The sequence below is a fragment of the Papio anubis genome, chromosome 17 (genome assembly GCF_008728515.1).
Source record: "Papio anubis isolate 15944 chromosome 17, Panubis1.0, whole genome shotgun sequence".
Classification (NCBI taxonomy): Eukaryota; Metazoa; Chordata; class Mammalia; order Primates; family Cercopithecidae; genus Papio; species Papio anubis.
Genome location: NC_044992.1, coordinates 6762839 through 6777780, shown reverse-complemented (window position 1 = coordinate 6777780; position 14942 = coordinate 6762839). Strand labels below are relative to the sequence as shown.

At 52.4% G+C, this 14942-nt stretch overlaps 2 protein-coding genes across 6 annotated transcripts; one reads left to right on the top strand and one right to left on the bottom strand.

Moving 5' to 3' along the window:
* The first annotated feature begins 3582 nt into the window (after nt 1-3582).
* CLDN7 (claudin 7) lies at nt 3583-6644 on the top strand. 2 transcript variants are annotated; one of them, XM_009189535.4, is made up of 5 exons: nt 3583-3631; nt 4449-4966; nt 5798-5962; nt 6057-6141; nt 6247-6644. In XM_009189535.4, the coding sequence occupies exons 2-5, from the start codon at nt 4744-4746 to the stop codon at nt 6407-6409; spliced, it is 636 nt and encodes a 211-aa protein (XP_009187799.1). In that variant the 5' UTR covers nt 3583-3631; nt 4449-4743; the 3' UTR covers nt 6410-6644. The 2 variants fall into 2 exon arrangements, with proteins under 2 accessions (XP_009187799.1, XP_003912277.1); XM_003912228.4 differs by lacking the exon at nt 3583-3631 and having other exon boundaries at nt 4318-4966.
* A 217-nt stretch (nt 6645-6861) lies between these two features.
* Nucleotides 6862-14894, bottom strand: ELP5 (elongator acetyltransferase complex subunit 5). Of its 4 annotated transcripts, none has more exons than XM_009189531.3 (8): nt 14513-14894; nt 14296-14356; nt 14128-14208; nt 12290-12510; nt 10065-10246; nt 8116-8211; nt 7873-7973; nt 6862-7226 (listed from the first exon to the last, which is right to left on the bottom strand). In XM_009189531.3, the coding sequence occupies exons 1-8, from the start codon at nt 14556-14558 to the stop codon at nt 7112-7114; spliced, it is 903 nt and encodes a 300-aa protein (XP_009187795.2). In that variant the 5' UTR covers nt 14559-14894; the 3' UTR covers nt 6862-7111. The 4 variants fall into 4 exon arrangements, with proteins under 4 accessions (XP_009187795.2, XP_009187797.2, XP_009187796.2 ...); XM_009189534.3 differs by having other exon boundaries at nt 7118-7226; nt 7868-7973; XM_009189533.3 differs by having other exon boundaries at nt 6862-7973.
* Between the last annotated feature and the right edge of the window lie 48 nt (nt 14895-14942).

Sequence of the window (14942 nt, the reverse complement as noted above, 5' to 3'; positions counted from 1 at the left end):
CTAAAAATATTTTAAAAATTAGCTGGACATGGTGGTGCATGCCTGTAATCCCAGCTACTTGGGAAGCTGAGGCACAAGAATTGCTTGAACCTGAGAGGCAGAGGTTGTGATGAGCCAAGATCGCCACTGCGTTCCAGCCTGGGTGACAGAGCAAGACTGTCTCAAAAAAAAAAAAAAAAAAAAAAAAAGAAAGAAAGAAAGAAAAAAGAAAAAAGAGGCCGGGCACGGTGGCTCACGCCTGTAATCCCAGCACTTTGGGAGGCCGAGGTGGGCGGATCACGAGGTCAGGAGATCGAGACCATCCTGGCTAACACGGTGAAACCCCGTCTCTACTAAAAATACAAAAAATTAGCCGGGAGTGGTGGCGGGCACCTGTAGTCCCAGCTGCTCGGGAGGCTGAGGCAGGAGAATGGCATGAACCCGGGAGGCGGAGCTTGCAGTGAGCCGAGATCGCGCCACCGCACTCCAGCCTGGGCAACAAAGTGAGACTCCGTCTCAGAAAAAAAAAAAAAATAGAAAGAAAAAAGAAAATATTTGTTGAACAGTGAATGAAAATATTATTTATTTGCAATTTATTCATTCATCAAATATTTATTGGTGATAAAACCCAGACAAATCTCTACCCTCTTGGACCATACAGTACAGTGGGGATATTGATACTGAATAAATAAGCACATAAAGTAAATATAGTATTTTCCAACTGTGAAAAGAGCTTTGAAAGCAAAGTACTGGTAGCCGTGAGAGTACTATGCAGATGATCTGACTCAGTTTGGGGTGGGGTGGTCAGGCCAGGCTTTCTAAAAGAAGTGATATTTGAGGGATAGCTGAAGGATGAGTTGGTTAGCTGGATAGAGGAAGGTGGGTGGGAGTGGATGGAGAAGAGCTTCCAGACCCAGAGACCAGACTGTACAAAGGCAATTCAGTTGGCAGGAACACAGAGAAGTGTGGTTGAGGCCGTCAGGTCAGCCATGGTGTGGCACTTACTGGCGAGAACATGAGTGTCAGTGAAAGATTTTAAACAGGAAATGACAAAGCTCTGAGTGGGTAAGAAGCGGTCACTCCAGAGAATAGAGTTTAAAAGGATCCGTGTGGAAGCAGGGAGATTAGTTTGGAGGCAGTTGCTGTGTCCAGCCTTGGGCTGGTGTAGGGTGGCGGCAGTGAGTTTGGAGAGAAGCCGCGTATAGTGATGACAAACATTTTCCTTAGAGCTCAAAGGAAAATGTTCAAGAAAATCTCAGCTGGTCTGAAGGTAGTGAATTATTTCAATTGATTGTTCACAATCAGTTACAGATGGAACTTCTTTTTCTACTCTCGTCCCCTTCTCACTACTGCACCTGACTAGTCTTTTAAAATTTAAAAAAAAAAAAAAGGAAAGTCGGTTGTGGTAGCTCATGCCTGTAGTCCCAGCACTCTGGAGGCTGAGGCAGACAGATCACTTGAGGTCAGGAATTTGAGACCAGCCTGACCAACATGGTGAAACCTCGTCTCTACTAAAAATACAAAAAATTAGCTGGGCGTGGTGATGCGCGCGTGTAATCCCAGCTACTCGGGAGGGTGAGGCAGGAGAATTGCTTGAATCCCAGAGGCAGAGGTTGCAGTGAACCAAGATCGCACCACTGCACTCCAGCTTGGGTGACAGAGCAAGACTGTTTCAAAAAACAAACAATGCCAGAACAATGATGACACACGGCTGTAACTGCAGCTATTTGTTGGCGGGGGGGCGGGGGGAACATTCTTTGAGCCCAGGAGTTCAAGGCTGCAGTGAGCTGTAATTGCACCACTGCACTCTAGCCTGGGCGACTGAGTGAGACCCTGTCTCTAAGGGTACATTAATCCAGAAAAGTCCATTAATCCAAAAATACAACAATAAAAATGAATAACAAAGAGTTCATGGCTGGGAGTGGTGGCTCACGCCTGTATTTCCAGCACTTTGGGAGGTCGAGGTGGGTTGGGATCACCTGATGTCAGGAATTCGAGATTGGCCTGGCCAACATGGTGAAACCCCATCTCTACTAAAAATACAAAAACTGGCTGGGCTCGGTGGCTCACGCCTGTAATCCCAACATTTTGGGAGGCCGAGGCAGGTGGATCACAAGATCAGGAGATCGAGACCATCCTAGCTAACACAGTGAAACCCCGTCTCTACTAAAAACACAAAAAAATTAGCCGGGCATGCTGGCAGGCGCCTGTAGTCCCAGCTACTCGGGAGGCTGAGGCAGGAGAATGGCGTGAACCTGGGAGGCGGAGATTGCAGTGAGCCAAGTTCGCGCCACTGCACTCCAGCGTGGGAGACAGCGAGACTCCGTGTCAAAAAAAAAAAAAAAAAAAAAATTAGCCGGGCGTGGTGGTGGGCACCTGTACCCCCCCCAGCTACTTGGGAGGCTGAGGCAGGAGAATCACTTGAACCCAAGAGGTGGAGGTTGCAGTGAGCCGAGATCACGCCATTGCACTCCTGCCTGGGTGACAAGAGCAAAACTGTCTCAAAAAAAAAAAAAAAAAAAAAAGAGTTCATGAAAGTCTTCATTTTATACAAAAGCAGGTCAATTAGTTTAGCGTAAGGGAGCCTTTAATATGTTTAGCGAATAAATGAAGGAAGGAGAGAAATGTTTGAGAGGGCAAAAAAAGATAAAAAAACGTGAGAGAGTTGAGGTAAAAAAACGGAGAGAGGAAAATGAAATGAGACAGAGCCAGAATAAACAGGGTATGTGAGAATCTGAGAAGTATGAGGAGGTTGGAGGGTAGTAGGAAGATTGGGAGGAAACTGGGCAGGGTGGGTGGGGAAAGTGCAGTGTGCACCTAAGAAGGGGAAAGAAAGAGTAATTGCTGATGCTGGGTTCCAAGGAGACTGGAGACAAGGCGCAAAGGTAAACGAAAAGACAAGGAGTGGTCTGGGTGCGGTGGCTCATGCCTGTAATCCTGCACTTTAGGAGGCGGGGGTGGGGGGATTGCTTGAGTTCAGGTGTTCGAGAGCAGCCTGAGCAACACGGTGAAACCCCTTCTCTACCAAAAATACAAAAACTTTAGCTGGGCGTGGTGGTGTGCACCTGCGGTCCCAGCTACTGGGGACGCTGAGGCGAGGTGATCGCTTGAGCCCGGGAGGCGAGGATGCAGTGAGCTGAGATTTGCACCTCTGCACTCCAGCCTGGGTAACACAGACCCCTCCCCTCTCAAACAAACAAACAAACAAAAAAGACAAGGAGTAAAATAGGGAGCTCCAAAGCAGGAAAGGCAGGAAGGGGAGATGACCAAAGATGAAGGAGGAAGGAGCAAAAGGCTGGAAGGGGTGCCAGGAGGAAGGAGGGAGCAACGCTTTGGGGAGACAGAGCAAAACTGCAGGGTGAGGGACCATGGACGACCACCTTAGAGAGCCAGATTACAGGGAGGACGGAACAGTGAGGGCGTGAGGGTGTGCACAGCAATAGGCAGTGCACGGGAGGGAAAGAGAAACGGGCGAGTGTGGGGGAGGGATGGGAAAGGTGGAGGACAGGTCTGAAAAGACTTTAAGGGAGGGGAACGATGGGTGTGGCCAAGACTCTGACCTAGCCCTCACCCCGCTCCCCACCCTCGGCCGGCTTTCGGTCCCAGTGGTTTCTTCCTCCAGTTAGGATCCTTGATGCCGGAGGGGCTAGTGGTAGGTGGGGAGGTTGAGTGCAAAGGGTTCAGGCTGTAAGTCATGTCGGGTTGGAATGGGGGCACAGGCAGGTGGGGCTGTTGGGGAGCCACGCTCAGAAGCCGGGTGTCTGTAGCAGAGCCAGAGAACCGGGACCGTGAAGCGGGTGCTGACGGGGGCGACTCTCAGGGATCGGGCCAGGGTCCCCGAAGGTGGGATCGACTAGGGTAGGAGACAGAAAAAAAAGGAGAGCAGCGGGTGAGGGCGAAAGCAGGGCCGGGGAGAGAGCACTTTGGACAGAACCCGGCCGGGAAAGGGCGGCGCCGAGGCTGGTCAGGGGCGCCCCGCAGCGTCCCAGGCGCACCTGTTGGGAAGAAGGGAAGGGGCATCCCGGTGTTCGAGGGAAATCCAGTCCGGAGGGGCTGATTCGGAGCTTGGGACTCCCGGGGAGCCACCGCCTCCTCCCCAGCGGCGGTCAAAACCGGGCAAGCGAAGGGGCGTGACCCTGGTGCTCAGGTTTCTTCCTCCTCACCTGGGCAAGGAGGGGTGGGGGCCACGACTTCCGGTTCAGGTGAGTGTCCCTTCGGTGACGTCAGGTCACCCTCGGCCGCCCCTCCGGTCCCGCCTTCCCCTCCCGCGCTCCCGGGGCCCGCGGGCCGCGCCCCCGACGCCCTACATATACTCAGGTGCGCCCCACCTGTCCGCCCGCACCTGCTGGCTCACCTCCGAGCCACCTCTGCTGCGCACCGCAGCCTCGGACTAACAGCCCAGGATACTTTGGGACTTGCCGGCGCCCAGAACCGCGCCCAGACGGCCCCTCCACATTTTGTTTGGCTAGGGTCGCCGAGAGCGCCGGAGGGAACCGCCTGGCCTTCGGGGACCGCTTTTGTCTGGAACCACCCTCCCGGCGGATCCTATTCCCTCTGCTGCGAGGCCTTCGCTTCACTGGAGGGGTCGATTTGTGTGTACTTCGGTGACAAGATTTGCATTCACCTGACCCAAACTGTTTTTGTCTCTTTGGGTGACCGGAAAACTCTACCTCAAGTTTTCTTTCGTGGGGCTGCCCCCCAAGTGTCGTTTGTTTTACTGTAGGGTCTCCCGCCCGGCGCCCCCAGTGTTTTCTGAGGGCGGAAATGGCCAATTCGGGCCTGCAGTTGCTGGGCTTCTCCATGGCCCTGCTGGGCTGGGTGGGTCTGGTGGCCTGCACCGCCATCCCGCAGTGGCAGATGAGCTCCTATGCGGGCGACAACATCATCACGGCCCAGGCCATGTACAAGGGGCTGTGGATGGACTGCGTCACGCAGAGCACGGGGATGATGAGCTGCAAAATGTACGACTCGGTGCTCGCCCTGCCCGGTAAGGCCGCGGGACCGACGGGGCGGACGCGCCCCGGACCGAGGTGGCGGGGTGGCGCGCGTGGGAGAGCCGAAGCCCCACGCTGGGCGCCCTGGGTTGCCGGGGAGCTGCAGGACGAGGAAGTGGTCGGGTGGGGGCGGCGAGGCTGGGCGGGGGCGGGCCGGGGTTCTGGCGGCTGCACGTGGGAGCGCACCTCGGTTGCCCACGGTCCTCTTCCGCCCCCCAACCCAGCCTAGTCCCTGGCTCCGAGCAGCGGTTCTTAGGCCGGAGCCGTCCCCTCCCCAATCCCTGGGCAGGCCACGGCCTCCGTCATCTCCCGCCCTTTTCTCAGACAGAAACGACCCCGGGGCGCGGGGCACCGGGCGCGCCGAGGGCCGAAGGGCGGTGCGGCTGGTCACAGTGGGCCGCCGCCTGCGGCCTCTAATCTTATCGGCCGATTAGCCGAAGCCACAAACCCGGTGGCCTCGATAGCGGCTCAGAGCAGGGCCGCCGGCTGGCATGTGCGCCGCGTGGGGCTCGGGCCACCGTCTCGGCTTCCTTTCGTTGCCCCTTTCACCCTTCCCCCTATACAGGGCAGTTTCACCGAAACCCCGGCGCCCCGGGCGGATCCTTGAGCGGAGAGGGCGGGGCGGGAGCAGGAAGGCCGCGCTGTTGGGAGGGGCGGGACCTGCCCGTTTGGCCCAGGCCTCGGACACCTGGGCGCCCCTGGCCCGCGGCAGAACACGGCGCCGGACAGACGGGGTCCAGGGGTTAGTGGGCGCGGCCGGCTGCACGAAGGCTGGAGCCACCTGCATTTCCAGCAATGACGGCGCCCTTTCCCCTCGCCCGCAGCGGCTATGCAGGCCACTCGAGCCCTAATGGTGGTCTCCCTGGTGCTGGCCTTCCTGGCCATGTTTGTGGCCACGATGGGCATGAAGTGCACACGCTGTGGGGGAGACGACAAAGTGAAGAAGGCCCGTATAGCCATGGGTGGAGGCATAATTTTCATCGTGGCAGGTGAGCCCCAGGGTTCTCCCATCTGGGAGGAGCGAGGCTGTGCAAGGTGCCCGTTTGGGGTCCCACTATACCGAAACCCTCATTCTCTCTCCAGGTCTTGCCGCCTTGATAGCTTGCTCCTGGTATGGCCATCAGATTGTCACAGACTTTTATAACCCCTTGATCCCTACCAACATGAAGTAAGTCTGGGAACCCTGCCTCCTAAGGGGACAGGTCTGGGGTCCCGGGATAGGGAGGAGGGCAGAGGCAGGTCAGGGTTTCTAACCACCCCTTTCTCTTCACAGGTATGAGTTTGGTCCTGCCATCTTTATTGGCTGGGCAGGGTCTGCCCTAGTCATCCTGGGAGGTGCACTGCTCTCCTGTTCCTGTCCTAGGAATGAGAGCAAGGCTGGGTACCATGCACCCCGCTCTTACCCTAAGTCCAACTCTTCCAAGGAGTATGTGTGACCTGGAATCTCCTGGCCCCAGCCTGACAGGCTGTGGGCGTGTCTAGATGCCTGAAAGGGCCTGGGGCTGAGCTCAGCCTGTGGGCAGGGTGCGGGACAAAGGCCTCCTGGTCACTCTGTCCCTGCATTCCATGTATAGTCCTCTTGGGTGGGGGGTGGGGGGTGTTGGTGGGAGAGACAAAAAGAGGGAGTGTGTGCTTTTTGTACAGTAATAAAAAGTAAGTTTTGGGAAGCAGGCTTTTTTCCCTTCAGGGCCTCTGCTTTCCTCCCGTCTGGATCCTCGCAGGGAGCTTGGAACCTTACTGCACCTACTTCAGTGCAGAACACTTAGCGCCCCAGTGGCCTGCACACCATTCCTGGCCCCCAGACTCCATTGACAATAGACTAAAAGATGCAGGTGCTTGTATCTTGACATCCATTCCCACCCCCCTTATTTAAATAGCTACCAAAGTATTTCTTTTTTAATAAAAAAATAAAGATTTTATTAGGTACGGGGTTCTACTCTCACATTATCCCATGTCTTCATCCTGCCTTCTGTCCTGATGAGACGCTGCTTCCTAGCTCACAGAGCAGGGATCCATAGACAAGGGGAACCAAGGTGGGGTAGGGACAGGGTAAGGCTAACACAAACAAGAGAAAGATGGTTCTGGGCCCAAAGTCTTCCTGCGCCCCCTCCAATTACAATCTAATCAAATCTGACCAGTCAAATATCTAGGTCGTCATCTGGGTCTTCTTGGTCCAGGTCATCATAAGCATCTGGCTCATAGAAGATGTGGCTGGTAGCCTGGCCTGGCCTAGGCCGCAGGAGAGCCTGCTGTCTGAGAAGGGAAGATTTGGTGCTGGTGAGGGTAGCTGACAGGTTGGGTCTGGATACTTTCTTCTAGGTGACTGTGACTCTCATTCAGGCAACCTGTTAGGCCTCCATGTCATTTTCTTGGTCCAAGTCCCTTTCTCTCACCTCCATGTTAGAGCTGAAGCACCATTTGGTACTGGAATAGATACCCTTGTACTGCTCTCCTAATAAAACCGTAAGTTCCTAGCAGCTTGGGGGCAAGGATCTTGTAGTCTTGCTTCATCCACCCACACACTGGGCACAGAACAGCAGGCATGCACTAAACCCTTGTTAACCAGCCTTTGCCACGCCCATATAGCCTTCTGTCCTCCTAGCACCACTGCCTAGGGATAGGGCCACCTCCCAAGGGTCTGGTCTGGCTCAGCCCAGGCCCAGGGTGCTCTGGGGACAACTGGAGCTGTGACCCAAGGGTCTAAGGGAGAGAAAAGAGACATAAAGGCCCTCGGCCATTGTAGGGGGAATGGGTGGATCAAGAACTTGGACTTGTCTCTGGAGGTGGACTTCAGCCCCTATAAAGTCAGGTTAGTCAATAACCTGCTGTTGCCCCACCTCTCCGTGGCCCAGATGCTGGGCTCTACTCAGGGATCCACGTACCCAGGTCCCGACCTTACTTTTCAGAGCTGAACTGGAAGGGCAGGATCAGGCTATCTCTGGCTTCTCTCTCTTTCTTGGACAGGTGAAGGTTAAAGGTCAAATGAGTTGTGGGATCCACCTGTAGGTACAAAGGATGCTGCCACTCTGCCCCATCCCTAGAATCCCTGACCCCACCCCCAACCTCTGCAGCTTTTATTCTCTCCCCTTTGACCAGACCCTAAACTACATTTCCTTGTTCTGGCCCTGGCATTCTTAGATACCGGGGGTATATGAGGATCAGAGCAGGGCTGGGACTCTACAGAGGGTCCCTCTTGGAGATCCAGGCTGAAGTCTGGAAGTATGGAGAACCACTGAGTCTGGAGAGAAAAAAGAAAAGAGTTTTTTTCATCTTACTGAAGAAACTAGAGAGACTCTAGGACCTCACATCCTCAGCCCCCAATCACCTATTTCACTGCTTTCAGCCCCTGCCCTCAACTTTTAATTTTTTTTTTGAGACAGGGTCTGGCTTTGTTGCCCAGGCTGGAGTACAGTGGCGTGATCTTGGCTCACTGCAACCTCCACCTCCCAGGTTCAAGTGATTCTCCTGCCTCAGCCTCTCGAGTAGCTGGGATTACAGGCGCGTACTACCACGCCCAGCTAACTTGAATTTTTAGTAGAGATGGGGTTTCTCTGTGTTGGCCAGGCTGGTCTCGAACCACTAATCTCAGGTGATCTGCCCACCTCGGCATCCCAAAATGTGGGGATTACAGGTGTAAGCCACTGTGCCCAGCCTCTATTTTATTTTCAAAAGTGAAAGCAAGTTTATTAAGGAAGTAAAGGAATAAAAGGATGGCTACTCCTTAGGCAGAGCAGCCCCACTTACTCTTTTTTTGAGACAGAGTCTCACTCTGTTGCCTAGGCTGGAGTGCAGTGGCATGTTCCTGGCTCACCTCCACCTCTGCCTCCCAGGTTCAAGTGATTCTCCCGCCTCAGCCTCCCGAGTAGCTGGGACTACAGGCACCCACCACTATGCCCAGTTAATTTTTGTATTTTTAGTACAGACGGGGTTTCATCATGTTGGCCAGGTTGGTCTTGAACTCCTGACCTCAGGTGATCTGCCCACCTCTGCTTCCCAAAGTGCTGGGATTACAGGCGTGAGCCACCTTGCCCAGCCCCACTTACATTTTTTTTTTTTTTTTGAGGAGTCTCACTCTGTTGCCCAGGCTGGAGTGCAGCGGCATGATCTTGGCTCACTGCAGCCTCTGCCTCCCGGGTTCAAGTGATTCTCTTGCCTTAGCCTCCAGAGTAGCTGGGACTACAGGTGTGCGCACCATGCCCGGCTAATTTTTGTATTTTTAGTATAGATGGGATTTCACCATGTTGGCCAGATTGGTCTCAAACTCCTGACCTCACGCAATCTGCCTACCTTGGCCCCCCAAAGTGCTGGGATTACGGGCGTGAGCCACCTTGCCTGGGCCCCACTTACACTTTATAATCTTGGTAAGTGACTTAAATTTAAACCTCCCTGGGCCGCGTGCAGTGGCTCACACCTGTAATCCCAGCACTTTGGGAGACCAAGGCCAGAGGATGGCTTGACCCCAGTAATTCAAGACCAGCCTGGGCAACAGGGTGAGATCCCACCTATATAAAAAACTAACAAGCTGGCTGGCTGTGGTGCTACGTGCCTGTGTTCCCAGCTCCAGCTACACCAGAGGCTGAGGCAGGAGGATCACTTGAGCATGGGAGGTCAAAGCTGCCATGAGCTATGATTGCACTACAGCACACCAGCCCGGGCCACAGAGTGAGACCTTGTCCAAAAAAAAAAAAGAAAAGAAACAAGGAAAAAAAACCCCTCCCTGTACTGGCTTTCCCACCTGAAAAACTGTGATAATAAAACAATCTACCTTACACCATAGCTGAGAAGATTAAATGAGGTAAGTGATGGAAAACAGAGAGAGATACCCAATCAGCCTTTTTTTAAAAAAGGTCTCCCTGAGGGCCGGGCACACTCACTCACATCTGTAATCCTAGCACTTTGGAGGCTGAGGTGGGAGGATCACTTGAGCCCAGGAGTTTGAGACCACCCTGACCAACACAGTGAAACCCCATCTCTAAAAAAACTTTGTTTTTAAAGTCTCCTTGAAATAATCAGCATTTTCATTGTTCTTCCCATTGTGCCACTCCTTTCTCTGCCCCCAATTTCCAGTCCTTCCCTGTTGGTTCTTCTGACCTGGTCAGTTGGGCGCTGTCGGGGCCTCCGACACAGGATGTGGGCCGAGGCCTGGCCCTTTGTACCGCCCAGGGTCACCTCAGTCTGCGCAAGGCTGCTGAGAGCTCCCACAGGGCCTGGTCCGTGAAGCTCTTCATGTAGCAAGCCCAGCACACTCACCTTCCCCACCGGGGAGCTGTTACCTAGAGATGGACAAGAAATGTAGGATAGTAGGGAGCATTCAGGTTGGTGGCCTGGGAGCAAACAGTGAAGAGAAAAGGAGAGAGCCCCACAATTCCATCACAGTGCTGCCAAAATCCTGACTTCCCTTGGCCAATCTCACTACTGTGCTCTGAGCCTCCTCCAGCCCATACCTTAATCTCCTCTATTATCCCCGTGTAAAGCTGATCAAGGCACCGCTCTAACTTCTATCCTTCAGCAGCTCCTCCGCCTTCAGGATGGAATGAACACTTCTAGCAGGTGGTGTCCACTTACTTTCTAGCCTCATCTCTTACACACGGAAGTACTTGTAGTTTCTGGAACTTCCCAAGATCTCAGTCAGTGCCTTTAGAGAGTGTCAGGCACTATGCTAAACACTTTAACACAATGTTTGAATCCTTACAAAGGTCAGCATTTTTAGGTTAAACCATATGAAATCACTGACATTTAACAACTTTTTTCTTTTTTTTTTGAGACGGAGTCTTGCTGTCACCCAGGCTAGAGTGCAGTGGTGCAATCTTGGCTCACTGCAACCTCTGCCACCCGGGTTCAGCAATTCTGCCTCAGTCTCCCGAGTAGCTGGACTACAGGTGTGTGCCACCACGCCTGGCGAATTTTTGTATTTTTAGTAGAGACGGGGTTTCAGCATCTTGGCCAGGCTTGTCTTGAACTCCTGACCTCATGATCCACCTGTCTCGGCCTCCCAAAGTGCTGGGATTACAGCCGTGAGCCACCATGCCTGGACTGTTTTTAGTTTTTATTTTTTGAGATGAAGTATTTCTCTGTCACCCAGGCTGAAGTACAGTGGTGTGATCTCAGGTCACTGCAACCTCTGCCTCCTGGGTTCAAGTGATTCTCCTGCCTCAGCCTCCCGAGTAGCTGGGATTACAAAAGTGTGCCACCACACCCAGCTAATTTTTTGTATTTTTAGTAGAGACAGGGTTTTACCATGTTGGCCAGGCTGGTCTCCAACTCCTGACCTCAGCTGATCCACCTACCTTGGCCTCCCAAAGTGCTGGGATTACAGGTGTGAGCCACCGTGCCCAGCCAATATTTAACAATTTTTGATCTAAGAAATGGCAATATAGTGGTTTATCCTAATACTTCCCTTGTACCTTCCCCCATATACAGCGGAAAGTGAAGCAAGTGAAAGTCAAGCACCTTAATACAAAGCTGAGCGTCTGACTCCTAAGTCCATTCGAGTACCCACAGTGCACTTCAGGGCTAGTCCCAGTGCCCCTGCCCGGCCAAATCTGCCTGGCTGACCGCTTGCTCTTCAAGAGTGCCTTTATTTTTTGACACGGACTCTCGCTGTATCACCCAGGCTGGAGTGCAGTGGCGCGATCTCGGCTCACTGAAAGTTCCGCCTCCCAGGTTCATGCCATTCTCCTGCCTCAGCCTCCCAAGTAGCTGGGACTACAGTCGCCCGCCACCAGGCCCAGCTAATTTTTTTTGTATTTTTAGTAGAGATGGGGTTGCACCGTGTTAGCCAGGATGGTCTCGATCTCCTGACCTTGTGATCTGCCCACCTCGGCCTCCCAAAGTGCTGGGATTACAGGTGTGAGCCACCACGCCCAGCCGAGAGTGCCCTTCTTTAAGGTACCCTGTGCATGTCCTATATCATCATGGCCTTTATCAGACCATCTTGTAACTGCCTGTTTACTTATCTCCATCTTTTATGGGACTTCGAGCTCCTGGAAGGCAAGGACCCAGCTACAGTCAGTCTGTATTTTGCCATTATCTAGAATTGTACCTGACATATTATATGTATTTACTATCGATTTGTTAAATAAATGAATGAGTGAAACAAATGAGTAAAAAAATAACTTGGAGGAAAAAAAGCAAATGGTAGATGGCGTTAAGGGGAAGTAAAAAAAAAAAAAAAAAAAAACAGACAAAAAGTTCAAAAAAATGAAAAAAGGTCTGACTGGAGAACCCAGATGTTTCTTCTAGGGTAGAAAGGAAAAGGGGCACACTCCTTGGCAGAGGGAGATATATGAGGGGAAATAATGAAGGAGGGGTCTCACCAGGACAGGAGTCCTGATGGCTCACAGCATGCAGGGCCTGGCAGAGTGTGGTGCAGGGAAGGTGAAGCAGCAGCCAGCTGAGTGAATCAAGAGCAATGGTGACAGGACCAGCATCTGTCCTCTTGCATATGGCTCTCAAGGCTCCCAGCGGCCCCCCAGGAAGGGCCTCCTCAGTTTTTGACCAGTTGAGAGGGTCTCTGAAGAAGTCATGGTAAACCAGCCTGCAAAGGGAAAACACGACACAATATAATATTGCTCCTTCCCCCCAGAGGATCACAAAGTTCATCCTCTGATCTTTGTGGCTCTGTTTTCTCAATTTTCATGAATATCCTAAATATTAGTGAAAGAATATTACTGAGAGATAGCAATGATTGAGAGCACAGACTTTGGTGTCTGACAGCCTGACCTCCAAGCTTGGCTTCGCGACTTGTTGCCCAAAGTCAGCTAAATGATAAATTATCTCCAAGACTCAGTTGCTTCATTGGTGAAATGAGATGCCAACCTCTAAGCACTCAGCACAGTGCTTGACACATAGTGTATGCCTCATAAATGTTAGTTATCACCATTATCACATATTTCCTGAGTGTGGCACCTAAAGTTTATCACTCTGGATAAAAAATGAGAAAGCAGAGGACATGAGACTTGGTTCCTGCCTGTAGAACAGCTTAAAGAAAGTAAAAAATTAAGTCATGGAGTACCAACTACAGAAAAAAATAACAGCTCAGGAAAGGTAGACCAGCAAAGGTAGCAGAACTTTTTTTCCCCCCAGATATCTCTTTTTTATCTTCTGGTTCTCTTGTGGAATGCCCTCTTTTTTTTTTTTTTTGAGACAGAGTTTTGCTCTTGTTGCCTGGGCTGGAATGCAATGGCACGATCTCTGCTCACCACAACCTCTGCCTCCCGGGTTCAAGCGATTCTCCTGCCTCAGCCTCCCCAGTAGCTGGAATTACAGGCATGTGCCACCATGCCCAGCTAATTTTTTGTATTTTTAGTAGAGATGGGGTTTCTCCACGTTGGTCAGGCTGGTCTCGAACTCCCGACCTCAGGTGATCCACCCCCCTCAGCCTCCCAAAGTGCTGGGATTAAAGGCGTGAACCACCACGCCTGGCCATGGAATGCCATCTTAACATACACCACCACCTCTATCACAACAATGGCTGATGTAAAATTAGAGGCTCAACAGATAAGATGTAAACTACTATCACCATCCACTGAGTTGCCCGGACTAGGAAGTAGAAAGCATCCTACTAATGGTTCTTAATGTCTCCTGATCAGGCACGTGGCTGGGTTTAGGGACTTCCTTATTTCAATACTGTCTTCTCCCCCACATTAGTCAATAAATCCTGGAAATGCTACCCACTAAAGTCCTTTACATGTGTTCTAAACTTTCCATCTCTACTGCCACTGCCTTAAACCAGGCCTCTATCACTTTCTACCATTATTCCCTAAAATTCATTAGGCCAGGAACAGGTCTGTCTCATTCACTGCCAGCTCCAGTATCTTGCACAGCACCGGGTTTATAGTTGGTGCTCGGTACATATGCACCTTAATGGCGAACCTGGATTAATAGATTACCGCAATACCCTTCCCACATGTTCTCCCTATCTCCAGGCTATTTCTCTCTCAACTTCTATGATCTTTGCTTTGGATTCCCCAAATACTCATCACTCCTCATTACTCCTCTTACTAAGTCTTGCCTCCTGAAAGACCCATATCCAATTCTTCAATGAATATTTAAGGAACTGCTACTATATACCAGGTTCTGCGCTTGTTATAAATAAATGTCCTTAGCAATAGACGTCTCCAATTTAATCAAATCTTTTCCAACTGGTACTTACCGATTGTTGATATTAGAGTCAAAACCTTCACGAAACTCTTCCTCGCTCACTTCACAGCCCAGGATATGCACTTGCTCCCCACTAAGGCAGAGATGAGGGGGGACTGTCAAAGAGTGGGCACAGGTTCCCTATCCAGGGTAGGCTGAGGAGACACCGTGGGATACTCACCACAGTGCAGATTTCTTGACAATCGCCTTCAAGAGACTGCGCCCCTCCCACTCCACGGAATCTGCACAGCGAGGGACGGATCGAGTGTGAGGGCGCTAGGATTACCACCTTCGCGAACCCGTCGCGATCTCCACACCTAGCCTGTGACCCATGGCCCTTCCTCTCCACTTCCGTCCCCTCAGCCAGACCCGAACCCCCCTGTGCCGCTGGCTCTCACCCCGAAGCAGCACCAGGCCGCCCAAGGATAACAGCGAGTCCAACATCCCCAACTCGCGTCCGGTCCCTGCTCTGGCGCCCTCTGATAGCGTCACGACCCACTGTCCCGCCCCCTCGGGGTGAAACGGGCGGGGCACTCGAGCGTCCTCCCACCATTAAGACCTAACATAGTCTGGAATGAGAGGTGATTATGTTCACTATTCCCAGGGGGGCGCTCACGAGGAGGGCGCCCCTCCCCGAGCCCTGGCGCACAGTCGTACGGACAATGACCCCTTCTACATTTTCACTGTGACCGGGACGGGAAGAGCAGTTGGGGCAGTTGTCATTGGGAGGGGGAAGAGGACCCACAAACCCCCCGCGAGGGTCCTAACTGCGGGGACAAGTGACGGCTTCCGCCCCGCCCACGCAGTTTGAGGCGGGGCCTGCTTCGC

Excerpts from the sequence above, each read along its gene's own strand:
- CLDN7 (XM_009189535.4), top strand. The coding sequence starts at position 4,744 with ATGGCCAATTCGGGCCTGCAGTTGCTGGGCTTCTCCATGGCCCTGCTG. Across the intron at positions 4,967-5,797 it reads CTCGGTGCTCGCCCTGCCCG|CGGCTATGCAGGCCACTCGA; the intron begins GTAAGGCCGCGG and ends CCTCGCCCGCAG. Across the intron at positions 5,963-6,056 it reads CATAATTTTCATCGTGGCAG|GTCTTGCCGCCTTGATAGCT; the intron begins GTGAGCCCCAGG and ends TTCTCTCTCCAG.
- ELP5 (XM_009189531.3), bottom strand. The coding sequence starts at position 14,558 with ATGTTGGACTCGCTGTTATCCTTGGGCGGCCTGGTGCTGCTTCGGG. Across the intron at positions 14,209-14,295 it reads GTCAAGAAATCTGCACTGTG|TGGGGAGCAAGTGCATATCC; the intron begins GTGAGTATCCCA and ends TCTCTGCCTTAG. Across the intron at positions 7,974-8,115 it reads CTGATCCTCATATACCCCCG|GTGGATCCCACAACTCATTT; the intron begins GTATCTAAGAAT and ends TTGTACCTACAG.